The following is a 14,919-nucleotide window of genomic DNA, read 5'->3' as shown; positions in this document are numbered from 1 at the left end:
AAAAAAAAAAAAAAAAAAAAGACAATAAACAAAAGATGAAATATACTAAAAGAAGACAGAATCTGTTAAGGAGCTGGTTTCTAAAACATTTTTCCTTTTCAGAATATTATACATTTATTTTAATGAGATTATAAATTTTAGGTATAATTTATATGCATAATTCAGCCATTCTAAGTGTATGATTTGATGATTTCTACTAAATTTATACAATTGTGCAATGATTACCACAATCCAGTTTTAGAACACATTCACTGCCGCAGAAAGTTCCCTTGGACCATCTGCAGTCAATCTCTGTCCCCACTCCCCTCCCCAGCCAACCACAAATCTGCTTTCTGCCTCTCTAGTTCTGCTATTTCTACAAATTTCACATAAATAAAACACAGTATGTGGTCTTTTGGGTCTAGCTTCTTTCACTGAGCATGGTATTTTTGAAGTTCATCTACATGGTTGCATTACAGTAGTTTATTCCTTTTTATGCTCAGTAGTATTCTAACATGGATACAACATAGTTGTGTATTCATTTACAAAATGTTAATGGACATTTAAATAGTTTCCATTTTTTGGCTATTATGAATAATACAGATATGAACTGTGTACAACTATGTACAAATCTATGTGTGAACATGTTTTCACTTCTCTTAGGTAGATACTTAGGAATGAAATTGCTAGGTTATAGGATAAGAGTATGTTTAACTTTGTAGGAAATTGCCAAAATGCTTTTCCAAAGTAGCTATACCATTTTACAAGTCTATCAGCAATGTATGAGGGTTCCTTCCAGCTTCTACACATTTTCAACAATACTTTTTGATTATAGCCATTCTAGTGGGTATCTCATTGTGATTTTAATTTGCACTTTCCTAAGGGTAAAAAGATGTTGAGCATCTTTTGTCTTTTGTTTTTTTTTTGAGACGGAGTGGTCCAGGTTGGAGTGTAGTGGCGCGATCTCAGCTCACTGCAAGCTCCGCCTCCCGGGTTCCTGATCGCTCACTGCAAGCTCCGCCTCCCGGGTTCCCGCCATTCTCCCTCCAAGTAGCTGGGACTACAGGCGCCGCCGCCAGGCCCGGCTAGTTTTTTTTTTTTTTTTGTATTTTAGTAGATACGGGGTTTCACCGTGTTAGCCAGGATGGTCTTGATCTCCTGACCTCGTGATCCACCCGCCTCGGCCTCCCAAAGTGCTGGGATTACAGGCTTGAGCCACCGCGCCCGGCCTGTTGAGCATCTTTTTATGTGCATAAATGCATATTTATTCTTTGGTCAAATGTCAAGTCTTGTGCCCTTTTTTACCAGCCGTTTGTCTTAATGAGTTATTTATATATTCCTGGTATAAATCCTCTTTCAGATATATGATTTGTAACTATTTTCTCTCCATTTATGTCTGGATTTTTTCATTTTCTTAATAATATCCTTTAAAGAGGGCAAACTTTAATTACAATTAAATCCAATTTATCATTTTTTTTCTTCTGTGAATCATGCTTTTAGTGTCATGTAAGAAATCTTTTGCTTAATTCAAAATCACAGAGATTTTCTCCTAGGAGTTTATTTGTAACTTTAGCTCTTACACATTTAGGTCTTTGAGCTGATTTTTGTAAATTGTATAAGGTAAGATCTATGTGTTTTATTTTCGGGTGTGTTTTTTTTTTTTTTTTTTTTGCATACAGATGTCCAATTGTTCCATTTGTTAGAAATATTTATTTTATCCATTGAATTGTCTTGGCACCTTTGCTGAAAATTAGTTGACAAGTATAAGAATAGACCTTATTCTGATCTATTGATCTATGTATCTATCCTTACACCAACACCACACTGTCTTGGTAATAGCTTTATAGTTAGTGTTGAATCAGGTAGTGCAAATTCTCTTTGTTCTTTGTTTTCAAGATCTCTTTTTCACCAATCTCTTTCACATAGCCACAGCCAGAAGTCCTTCCTTTCCACAACACTTTTAAAAGTTTATATGATGAGTCAATTCAGAGATGGCTAACTGGTCTGTTGCATGAGTAAATTATAATAACTGGTGCTAAATCTGCATGTTTTATGGGTCATTATTCATTTAGGTAATTACATGAATTATCTAAATGTGGCTATACTGGTGTAACTAATTAATATGAGTACCTTTGAATCATTATCTGTATTAATATGAATAACGAAAAATAAATACATATTTGTACGTGCTGCTCCCACCTGGTTTGACGAGCCATATTTCTCTACATGAGATGACAGTCCTAATAGGAAGCTGAAAATAATGTTAGGTACTAACAGAATATGATGATCTCTTTTTCTCAACTGAGGTTGATATGTTTTGGCTATCTTAGGAACTACATGATTACATAATCTCAACACAGCCAAAGGAAAATGGAGGCTTAAGTATTAGTGATATAATAGCTCCAGCTCCTCACCTGCGGCTGGTAGCCAACAGTAGCCACACAGCGGTGATCCACAAAAGTGAAGATCCCCTCAATGTTGTGTCGGGAGATGAACTCTGTTGGTTGACAAACATTACTCATGTCTGTACAGTTGGGAGAACTAGTTACCTGAGAGTGAAGAGATAAAAATCAGGTAAAATGACACCAGTCTTTACAGATGTATTTCCTATCTCCTCATGGTCTTTTGCATACACATAAGACTCCCAGTTTTAGGACTTTCTAAACTTTCACATTTTATCCAAAAAGGAAAAAAAATGGCAATCACAATCAGACAAGGCATAAGGTCTAGCTCTACTACCAAACATTTACACTTTACCAAGTTAGTAAAGTAAGAATAAAGTTTATTCAACCCAAAATCCACATACTTTCATCTAGCTAGGCTGAGCTCATTACTCAGGTTGATATGGTACAAGTAACCAAGAAACTTATCTATACTTATGAAAAAAAATCAAAATAATTTCACTTTTCTAATGTTAGTCAGGTAATGATAAAACGAAAAGGATCTTTCTTCTTTCGTATAGGGGCAAAGGAAATTAACTGGAAATTGAAAATTAAGCATAGTAAAGCTAAAATTAAGACAAGCGGAAAAAGATCTCCCTCCTCTCATGCTTTTCAACTTCTACTTAAGTCCAAGAATAGCAATGGTCACTATAAATGCCATATTCCTTCAAATTTTTACAGTTTTGTGGAATTCTTCATTTGTATTCAGAAAGTAAAAGAAAATTAACAGGAATGAGTCCTGAAGATTTTTTCTAATTGAAAGGGGATATACATGTGGAAAATTCATACTTGCCTGCAATCTTCCAATGGCCACTAGGCAAAACTTGCTTCCCTGGCCAGCCTCTGGGTCATCATCTGGGAGGGAAACACCTTCAGAAAGGTGAGGTTAAAAGGTTTAACAGGGACCTCCAACTCAAATGCCTTCAAAACTCAAACAAGTAAAGATTCAAAATAGACCTATTTATGGGCCAGGCACCGTGGCTCACGCCTGTAATCCCAACAATTTGGGAAGCCGAGGTGGGCAGATCACTTGAGGACAGGGGCTTGAGACCAGCCTGACCAACACGGTGAAACCCCATCTCTACTAACAATACAAAAATTAGCCAGGTGTGGTGGCGTGCACCTGTAATCTCAGCTACTTGGGAGGCTGAGGTGAGAGAATCACTTGAATCCAGCAGGTAGAGGCTGCAGAGAACCGAGATCGCGCCACTGCACTCCAGTCTGGGTGACAGACAGAGTGAGACTCCCTCTCAAAAAAAAAAAACAAAAAGCAAAACAAAACAAAATACATCCAGTTATGAAGAGGCTAAGCATAAAGCAATAGAGAATGATAAATAAGAATAAAAATAAACAACTATATAAAATTTACCATATATGCCAGTCATTGTTTTAAGTATTTACATATATATTAATTCCTACATTTTACCCATGTTAATTACAGTAAACTGGAAATACAAGTCCTACCCAGAGTAGTCTAAAAAACTATGCTGGGCAAATAAGGCATATATGAAGACATCCATTCTATGACCATGTTATAGGCAGAAAATTTATGCTTTGCCTAATCTGTGACTTTTAAAGTTAGCAAGCAACCCAAAATGAAGTTATACCAACCATCAATAGTTATTCATGTCCCTTGGAAAAGAGAGAAACCAATGTTTCACAGAGAAAGGGAAGAAGACTGCATTTCTCCCCTATTGTTTGCATATTCTTTTATCCAGAAAATAGTATTCCTTGATGCTACACAGAGGTATGAAAGATAACATACTTTAAATGTATGGATTATGTAGTATATAGACAAAGTAATTCAAATGTCATTACTACTTCAGTGAAATTTTTTAAAATTACATTAACTACTTTTATTGGGTACCTGCCATATGCCAGGCACTGGGCTGGATGCTTTCCTTAAATTAAATCTAATCCTCACAAAACCCCTATACAGGATGTACTAACTCCAAATTACAGATGAGAAAACTGAGCTTTATAAAGGTCAAACAACTTACCCTAGGCAATGCCACTAATAAATAACAATGACAGGAATCATATCCAGGATTTTCCACGTCCAAAGTTTAACCTCTTTCTGAAATACATCACCTTGCTTCTCTTTTCTCTTAGTTTCTGTCTCCCCCAAACCCCTACTTTCCAATAATGTCCATGCAGCAGGGAAGCAATAAAGTTGTTAAGATTTGGAAACTCTGACAAGCCAACTTAAAACGTTGATCCCTGCAACCCAATCACCTTTCTCACATTCCTTGTTTGACCTCAAGTTCTAGTAAAGCCAATCTGCTCAAAGCTTGATTTAAAGCCTTTGCAGAGAATATCCTCGATAAGTTATTACAATAAAGGCAATTCCCCCTTTTCTCTCAAAGTCTTGCTCCTAGTTTAGAAAGCTTTCTCAAATTAACTGCATTCAATGTCTATGCTTCTTTGCAAGAAATGCTTAGAACACATATGTTCAGTATAAATTTGTGCATTTAAAAACCACATTCTGTGACATAGCCAATACTGAATCATTTTCCAGCCTGATCTATCTATCTCCTCAACTGGAATAAAAGCTCAATAATGGAAGGGAAAGATTGTGCATTTTACTTTCCTATTTTCTTTCATCTTATACAAAAGTACATTTCATATACCAGGTATATAATAAATATTAGCTTTCATGGACTCTGTGATGAACCAACGGTACTAAGGGGAAATATTTACTGTTTCACTTTCTTACCTGCTGGGGGCCAGGCCTTGATGTAGCCTGTGCAGTGGACCACCACGAAGTGAGGTTCCCCATCCTTTACAGAGCCAAGTCCATTCCTAGCAGAGTTACAGGAATTAGGAAAAAAAAAATCTACCCAGTAAAACTCAAAGGGCAATGCTGGCTTAGTACCTTTAAGTTTAGGCTCTTAGGAGTTTACAAAACAGGATAATCAGCTTTCCCACCCAAAAATGACCACCATATTTTTACCCTTGCCAAAGTAAAGTAACCAAAAGGTATGCAGTAGGAGGAAAGCAGGTAAAATAGCATAGCAACTTCCTTAAACAGGATTTTCAAGAGAAGTTTTAGAAGTTTAGGAAAATATTGCCAGAAAAAAAAGTAACTGGGAGGTAAGGGATGAAAGTGAGGGCTGCTGAAGGAACGACTACAGTAAGATAAGGTAAAAATGTGATGATCTCTACAGGTATTTGGCCATCCCTTTGGTTTTCACCACTTAGGATCTCACCTGCATCTGTTCCTCACAAAGCTCAGCCTATTCACAGAAACTGGGTCCACAGAGCTACTGCCACACCTGTTTCAAAGAACAAAGAGATTAAAAGCAATCAGGCTGCACTATCAAACAACTTTCCACAGTAATAGCAGAATAACAGGCTCCGGATACAATTAGACATAGAAAATTGGTAATGCTTCTAATAATGAAGGATAAAGGTAAGTCAGGTTTAGTATTTCTAGAACTTTTAGAATTTGAAGTCAAAATGTTCCATATATTCTTCAAATGCAAATATTCTCAACATCAAGAGTTGGCAAGCTTTTTCTATAAAGTACCAGATAGTAAATATTTTCAGCTTCATGGGCCAGAAAGTCTGTTGCAACTAGTCAACTCTAGCATTATAGCATGAAAGTAGCCATAGATCGTATGTAAAAATATGGGCATGGCTATGTTCCAATAAAACTTTATTTACAAATAAAGGGCTGTGGTTTGCTTACTCCTGCACTACATTAACCACAACTTACTGTAATTGCTACAGTTCATTATTATCTTGCTCTTGCCTATGTCTTTGCATTAGCCATGTCCACATATTGGGATACTCCTGCCAATGCTACTTTCCCTCTCCCCATTCTATAAAATAAAAATAAAACTTACATAGGGTTAATACATGTCATGCTCTGTTCTAAATATCTTTACATATATTAATTCATCTAATCGTCATAACAACTTTATAAAGTCAGTATTAACATTATCGCCATTGTGAGATGATTAAATCAAAGTACAATGTAGTCATGTAATCATCCAAGGTTTCAGAAGATAGCATCAAAGCTAGAATTCAAATCCACAGAATATGGATTAAAACAAAAGCCAGCAGTCTGAGTCTAGAAGCTACTCTAAGTTACAAGCTGGGCACAATGGTTCAGGCCTGTAATCTCAGCACTTTGGGAGGCCGAGACAGGTGAATCACTTGAGGTCAAGAGTTTGAGGCCAGCCTGGCCAACATGGTGAAACAGTTTCTACTAAAAATACAAAAATTAGCCAGCTGTGGTGGCATGCACCTGCAATCCAGCTACTCAGGAAACTGAGGCATGAGAATCGCTTGAACTTAGGAGGTAGAGGTTGTAGTGAGCCAAGATCATGCCACTGCACTCCAACCTGGGTAAAAGAGCAAGACTCTGTCTCAAAAAAATAAATAAATAAAAATAAAAATAAATCACTAAACCACATAATGTTCAATTTTGTGCCTCTCCAAGCAAACCTTTAATATCCTACCCATAATTTCTAGCAACCATCCTTTTAGTACAATGTAGTCAATTTCCATTATATAACCTGAACTTTGTGACCCCAAGATGTCTTTTGTACCTGTTTAGAAAGGACCACCATCTTTTCTACAGAATCCTAAAATATACAGTATATAATTTATAAACACTAAACACTAACTGGAAGACATAGGAAGTCTCAAATTTCTAACCAAAAACAAAAAGAAGAAATGGTCTGAGTAAATGGATATTGCCTTGTGTTGTAATGGGGAAAAAGTACAGGTTTTGTAGTCAGACAACTATGAATTAAAACAAAATCCTGTATCAAACACTATGTAATAGTGGGAAATTCATTTCTTTTTCTTTTTTTTTTTTTTTGAGACAGAGTTTCACTCTTTTTGCCTAGGCTGGAGTGCAATGGCACAATCTCGGCTCACTGCAACCTCTGCCTCCTGGGTTCAAGCAATTGTCCTGCCTCAGCCTTCGAGTGGCTGGGATTATAGGTGCACACCACCACACCCGTCAAATTTTATATTTTTTTTTTAGTAGGGACGGGGTTTCACCATGTTGGCCAGGCTGGTCTCGAACTCCTGACCTTAGGTGATCCACCCTCCCCAGCCTACCAAAGTGCTGGGATTAGAGGCTTCAGCCACCGCACCCAGCCAAGTTCATTTCTTTATATATGTTTTTCCATCTGCAAAATGGTAACCATCAATCTTACACTACAGGGCAATTGTGAGGATGAACTAAGATGACAGAAAGCACCTATCATAGTGTCTGGCAAGTTCAGAAACATTAGTTCCCTTACCAAATACTTTATTCTGTGTTACAACCCATCTGGGTAGGGAGAGTTAAATTTAATCCACTGGAGCTAATCCAACTTAACTCCGACAGAAATAAAACTCTCAGCTCTTGATCCTTCCTATACCAAATTACAGTCCTCAGCTTGACACTCACCTCATTCGGCAAATAAATGATCTCCTTGAGCCCATACACATTCTCATGGAAGACTGCTGACCTTCCTTTTTCACTGTTCCAGTCTTTAGATCCAGGATACGCCCTGAAGGAGGATGTGAAGAGCAGTCTGGAGTGCATTTTTGTGTGTGGGGAAGAGGGGGAGAGATACTGAAGGCAAAGATAAGTAAGCATCCTATTCATGCCCTTAATCTCCTTGCTTAGAACTGACCAAGCAGGAGATGAATTTTTTTTCAAGTCTAAAATACTTCAATTATCATCAGTGAATCTCACTCTTAAGTTCAAAGGCAAAGCTGAAAATAACATTGTGCAAGGAAAAGTAGGAGTGGAAAGTAGTATTAGAAAACAAGAGGCAAAGCTATATTCTCATGCCTGATTATTTGTATACACATACAGACATACATATAGAGTAAATGTCATTGGTTGAAAAACAAGTAATTTTCTGTAGTCTCAGCTAATCAGGAGGCTGAGGCAGCAGGACTGCTTGAGGGCAGGAGTTTGAGACTGTAGTGTGCTATGACTGTGCCTGTGAAGAGTCACTGTACTCCAGCCTCAGCAATAAAGCAAGACCTTGTCTCAAAAAAAAAAAAACAAAAATAAAAAATTTTACAAAGAAAAAAACCAAGTAATTTTATATGTTATAGAAAATACAGATCTGTTCGTCTTCTTTATTATATAGAAAGGAAGAACAACTTTTGGGGAAAAGGAAGAACTAGAAAAATGAAATCATAAAAACATAAAGGAGGGGAAAACTGGTCAAGTGCGGTGGCTCATGCCGGTAATCCCAGCACTTTGAGAAGCCAAGGTGGGAGGAATGCTGAAGACCAGGAGTTTGAGACCAGTCTGGGCAACAGACAGAACCTGTCTCTACAAAAAATTTAAAAATTGGCCAAGTGCGGTGACATGAACTACTCCCAGCTACTCAAGAAGCTGTAAGAAGGCAGATCACTTCAGCCCAGAAGAGTTCAAGATTACAGTAAGCTATGATGTGCCACTGTACTCCAGCCTAGGCAAGAGAGTGAGACCCTGTTTCTTTTTTGGGGGAAAAAAAGGAGGAAAACTAAAGATCAACAACACTAATATGAGTATGTTGAAATTTCTTGCATTTTAACTACCAGTTTTTATCTGCTTCCACTTTAAATTTTTTTCTAGAGTTGCTCAACAATAGATATGACTTGTTTCCTCTAGCCAAACTCTGGCCAAAAGACTGAACATAATAAAATAGGGGAGAAAAAAAGAACAACAGTACAGATACAAACAACAACATAAAACACCTTATACACCGACCAATAACCATATCTATAGAATAAAAAGCTGTTATCATTGAACCTAGCACAAAGCCAAGCACCAGGAGGTAGAAAAAATACCAGATAATTATCCATACAAATGAGATAAAAGCATGGGTAATTCCCTTAGAATGGAAAAAAAAAAAAAAGGCCTATAGGTTTGGCTTTTACTGTTCTATTTACACTAATATTAAGATAAATGTAAAATATTATCATTAATGAAATATTTTCTAAGGATGAGCCACAAAGTAGATAATCTCATATGGATAAAAAGAACTCCTTTATATTCATTAAAGGAGAAAATTCTTGAAGTCTTGCCAGAGTCAACAAACCAATTTAACGGCTAAAACATCTCTTAAGCCTCGGGGAAAAAAAGAAGAAAGGACTTCTCATTCATTTCCCATACATATAACTCTCACCTGTCAGGGCATTTTCCGAAGTGGAAAGCTGCTCACGAAGTTTATCCACATCATCTGGGTGCACCTGATCATAGAGTGTGCTGCCAAACCATTCAGACTGTGGCTGGTTCAAAACAGGAGTCACGGAGTCAGAGACATACACCACCCTGCCTGTCTCACATGAGACAATAAACAGAAAGCCATCTGCTGCCTCCAAGATCAAATGTTTCAGTTCCTGCCCAAGAAAAAGAAATAGAAGTTAATATTGAACTCTGAAAAAACAAGTATTTCTATTCACAGGAAGAAGTAAGACACTTCAGGCCATACGCATCTCTCCATAAGCAACTGCTGGCTGACACCTGATCCACAGTCACAGGTTTCCACCCTAAACGTCGTTACCTTCAAAATAAGAAAGTTTTCTAATACATATTTCTTCACTTTCTCTGTCACTATCCACCTCTTCCTCTCTATCTCAGGATTCAAGAAGAATAAAAAGGCTTGGGCTAGGCACAGTGGCTCACGCCTGTAATCCCAGCACTTTGGGAGGTCAAAGTGGGAAGGTCACTTGAGTCCAGGAGTTCAAGACCAGCCAGGACAATAGGGCGAAACTCTGTCTTTACAAACAAACAAACAAAACAAAACAAACAAAAAAAACTAGCCAGATGTGGTGGCACAGGACTGTAGTCCCAGCTACTCGGGAGGCTGAGGTGGGAGGATCACTTGAGCCTGGGAAGCAGAGGTTGCAGTGAGCTGAGATCACACCACCATACTCCAGCCTGAGCGACAGAGCAAGAGACCCTGTGTCAAAAAAAAGGCTTACTATGAACAATAATTGACTTCTTAATTCCATACTGTCTGGTCTCTTTTTAGGATCTTGCTTGACAAATATTCCAACTTTCTCTCTTTCCCCTGAGGCCTATAAAAATGATCAGGTTTTCTCAATTCTATATAAATCTTCCCTCACTTTGACCCATCTCATCTCTCTTTTTTTTTTTTTTTTTTTTTTTTTTGAGACAGAGTCTCGCTCTATCTCCCGGGCTGGAGTGCAGTGGCCGGATCTCAGCTCACTGCAAGCTCCGCCTCCCGGGTTTACGCCATTCTCCTGCCTCAGCCTCCAGAGTAGCTGGGACTACAGGCGCCCGCCACCTCGCCCGGCTAGTTTTTTGTATTTTTTAGTAGAGACAGGGTTTCACCGTGTTAGCCAGGATGGTCTCGATCTCCTGACCTCGTGATCCGCCCGTCTCGGCCTCCCAAAGTGCTGGAATTACAGGCTTGAGCCACCGCGCCCGGCCCTCATCTCTCTTTTTAAGCAGCAAGCTTATACTAAGAATAATGTTATATTCACTGGCTTTATCCTCTTACCTTTCAATTATTTCTCAATCCCACGTCAATCTGCACTCTAAACTACTGTTTTCCTGTTGGTTTGGTTTTTGTTCTGCCAGGAACAGCATACATATATTTTTAAGGAGGTTACTAATGTCCTCCTAAATACCAATTCAAGCCCCTTCTCCTGGGTCTTCATCACTTTATTCAACCTCTCTGCAGAATCTGACAATCTTGTCCATCTTATCCTTTACATTTTATTTTTTCCTATCGCCTTCTATGAGACTGTACTCCAATTTTTGCTTCCTCTTCTGTTTCCGACTTCCTTTCCTTTGTTCAAGTCTTAAATGTAGACATTTCCAAAGTTCATCTTAAGTTCTCTTTATTAATACCATACTTTCTTCCTGGGAAATCATATTCACTCTTCCCCACTACGAAATAATACCCAAGTCTATATCCCTAGACCTGACTAATTTTTTTTTTCCTGAGCTTTCAGCAGACTTGAATTTCAAGTATCTGCAAAACATTTATAAATATTCTACTAGCAACTCAACATCAACATTCCAAAACCTGAATCATTATTTCTCTCTTAAAAAAACAATCTGCCATGCTCTTCCAATATTCTTTCTTAACAGCACCCTCCCAAGCTAGAAGTCTCAAAATCTAACTATTCTCTCACATTCCAATGATAACTCAGTTTTATCAATTCTACTTTCCAATGCTTTGTCACTGTCCTAGTCATCTTTTGCCAAAACTAATTAAATAGTTGCCCTGCTTTCAATCCATCCTTAAAATGCTACCAGATCTGCTAATACATTTTTGATGTCTCCCCACTGCATAAAAATTAAAATCTAAATTCTTTAACGCCTAAACATTCCATCATCAGATCCCAGCCTGCCTTCCTATTACCTCCCAAAAACATGCTAAAATACTTGACTTTCTTTGCACAACCCAATTATTCCACACTTCTAAGTTTTTGCTCAAGTGATTCCCAAAATCCACAACACTACTCCCCAACTCATTTTCCATATCTGCATTTCTACAGGATTCATTACTGCACTTCCATTATAGAACTAGTTCTATGTTTAATTTATTTATTTACATGTCTGTTTCCATCAGAAAACCATTTCTCTTACCATTCTTTCTATTTCTCACAGCACAACACACCTGGTTTGCCCACAAAACGTACATAACTGGAGTTTGTTGAATACTTGCACATGTACTCTTAAAGCATATTAACTATTTCAATGTATGTAACTATAAAGCATGTACTTTTAAGTAGACCATCCTATTTGGAAAAATTTTTATTCCATTTTCTCAAGCTATATTCTCTCCCCCTTTCTAATTATTTGATTAAATTGGTGGCATTAAGGGCATACTTAATTGATATTGAAGTAAATTTTTTTCTTTCTTATACCTCCTACATTTTCCAAATTTTTCTGTAATGATCACGTTATTTAATAACCAAAACAGAACATGGCTTCCTTACCCTCAGAAGTCTTCCCTAACCATCCTCACTCAAGTCTAGCCATTCTATTCACTTTAGCCATCCTTTTGGTATATGTCTATCTAGTCCCACATAAAATTACTAATTAAAAAATACAATTCCTCTCTTTATGCATTTTCCTGTCATTTTCTGTTGTATCCTGCCACTCACGTACTTATATTCAGATGAAGCTCCTAAAAGGCAGAAAATGTTTATGCCTTTTCTCTGTTTTTCATAGTGCATCAAATGTAACAGAGCATATCCCAAGCAACAATTAGACTCTCAGTTATTGTATCACCAAAGGAGGGACAGATTCATTCTATTACTAAAACTAGAAGCTGCTTCAGGGATAAGAAATAGATTTCTTCCATCTTCTATAACCTTAAAGGCAAGGAAGAAAACTGGTTCCATGGACATAGTCATTCCCTCTGTGATTCCACTGTTCTTCTTCCATCCTATATTATGCTATATTCATGAGTCAAGTTCTCAAATATTAATACTTATTAGCTTGTTAAATGGTTTTCACAACTCTTCTCTACTTCTCATTGTCCCAATGCTAATTAATGTTATAACCAAGAACTGAAATTCATTTTCCCATTGTCTGACTTTTTCCTGAAAAGCTGAATTCTTGTCCAAAAAACGAAAACTTTCAAGAGATTCACCCAGATTCTAGACTTTCTCAGAACTGTAAGTCCCAGAGACCTGATCAGTGAGGAAAGACGGCTTATAGGAGCCATCAGTGGATGTGTTGCCAGTTCCCCGCAAGGACTTCATGTGAGAAACTGCCATGCGTAAGATGGTTAACTTGTCTGGTTTTCGAGCCAGGGCACTACAGGTGGGTACCATATCTGACAGTTCTGTGATGTAGGCTGTCATCTTGTTCCGTCGCCGCCGTTCAATTTCACTGTGATTTTCCCTGCATGGAAAGAGAGAGAAGCCCCATCCAGGTGGTCACATCTGGTCATCTGGTAGCAGGGAGAGTGATATGGACACCAAATGTGCTGCTGAAGAATGTGGTATTCAGATTTAGTGATGCTTAAGTCTCAGCAGTTAAAATAAGGTTTGCCAACCTTCTCATGCAAAGCAAGCATGAAACAGAACTAATAAGGCAGACAGAGAACAAGCAGATAATACAATTCCCTTCCCCCTATTTCCTGGAAACTTCACATCATTTGCAAATTACCACTCCCTCAGAAAAAAAGCTGTTTTAAGAAATGACAGGCCAGGCATGGTGGCTCATGCCTGTAATCCCAGCACTTTGGGAGACTGAGGAAGGTGGATTACTTGAGGCCAGGAGTTCGAGACCAGCCTGGCCAACGTGGTGAAACCCTGTCTCTACTGAAAATACAAAAATTAGCAGGGCACAGTGGCATGCCCCTGTAATCCCAGGTACTTAGGAGGCTGAGACAGGAGAATCACTTGAATCCAGGAGGTGGAGGTTGCAGTGAGCCAAGATTGCACCACTGCACTCCAGCCTGGGTGACAGAGCAAGACTCCATCTCAAAAAGAAAAAAGAAAGAAAGAAAGAAATGACAATATTTCTAAATGCTGATTTTACTCACTTAAGTCCCATTGCAACATATAACCTCAGCTTGGTTAACTCCCATGTTGACTAATTCAACTATTTAAAGGCCAGAAAATAAAAGGATCAATTTTTGTCAACTCAAGTATGTAGCTCCACAGCTGATACAAGAATTGATGGTATAGATTTCCTTGGTCTATAAAATATGGTAAGTCTGTCTCTTATTTGCAACATTAAAAGGCAGAATTTGAAGATTTTGAAGTTTTATTTGGCCCATTAATGCACAAAGTCCTACCTTCTTTATCTGGGTGTGCTGCCAGTGCACTCAACTTCTTACAAGACTTAAGATACACCATCTACTAAAAGTCCTATATGGGTCCCCCGTCTGGGACGAAGTTAACTGGAGAGCAGGAGTGGAGTGGACAGGAGGATGATTAAAGGTCTGGCAAGAGACAATTTGAATCTCACCCAGGTAAACAGACCACAGCTCCAACACTGACTTCCTCAAAATTAAGACAGAAAGATATCACTGTTAACAGGAATAATCCAGTAGTTTTCCAACAGGAATTTTTTAAAGCCCATTAAGTTTCTCAGTGTCCTCCATCGGGATGCCTCAAGGAGATAACCAAGCAACATGCTACATTTCTGCTTCTACTCAAATATTTGCTTGAAATATTTTCTCTCTCTCTTTTTTTTGAGATGGAGTCTCACTCTGTCACCCAGGTTGAAGTACAGTGGCAGGATCTTGGCTCACTGCAACCTCCACCTCCTGAGTTCAAGCAATTCTCCTATCTCAGCCTCCAGAGTAGCTGCAACTAAAGGTGCACGCCACCACGCCCAGCGATTTTTTTTTTTTTTTTTTTTTTTTAGAAAGGTGGAGTCTCCCCAAGTTGGCCAGGATGGTCTCAATCTCTTGACCTCGTGATCTGCCTGCCTCAGCCTCCCAAAGTGCTAGGGTTACAAGCATGAGCCACTGTGCCCGGCTTGCTTTATCTCTTTTATTTATTTCTGTTACCACCTAAGAATTCTACTTGAACAAAAAGTTTTTTTTTTTTT

General features: G+C 38.2%; 1 protein-coding gene across 4 annotated transcripts in view; it reads right to left on the bottom strand.

The window, feature by feature from the left end:
* The window catches only part of ARNT (aryl hydrocarbon receptor nuclear translocator), a 66,674-nt gene that overhangs the window by 17,354 nt on the left and 34,401 nt on the right, over positions 1–14,919 (bottom strand). For 2 of the 4 annotated variants that reach the window (XM_017877773.1, XM_017877775.1), the window contains 7 exons: positions 13,044–13,257; positions 9,554–9,767; positions 7,831–7,957; positions 5,630–5,695; positions 5,137–5,222; positions 3,214–3,290; positions 2,394–2,528 (listed from right to left, as the gene is read on the bottom strand). In XM_017877773.1, the coding sequence (XP_017733262.1) occupies positions 2,394–2,528; positions 3,214–3,290; positions 5,137–5,222; positions 5,630–5,695; positions 7,831–7,957; positions 9,554–9,767; positions 13,044–13,257 (919 nt within the window). The remainder of the gene's footprint in view (positions 1–2,393; positions 2,529–3,213; positions 3,291–5,136; positions 5,223–5,629; positions 5,696–7,830; positions 7,958–9,553; positions 9,768–13,043; positions 13,258–14,919) is intronic. The other 2 variants (XM_017877774.1, XM_017877776.1) reach the window with 1 other exon arrangement.

This window comes from Rhinopithecus bieti, unplaced genomic scaffold (genome assembly GCF_001698545.2).
Source record: "Rhinopithecus bieti isolate Rb0 unplaced genomic scaffold, ASM169854v2 scaffold_10548, whole genome shotgun sequence".
Classification (NCBI taxonomy): Eukaryota; Metazoa; Chordata; class Mammalia; order Primates; family Cercopithecidae; genus Rhinopithecus; species Rhinopithecus bieti.
This window is presented reverse-complemented; position numbering and strand designations above follow the sequence as displayed.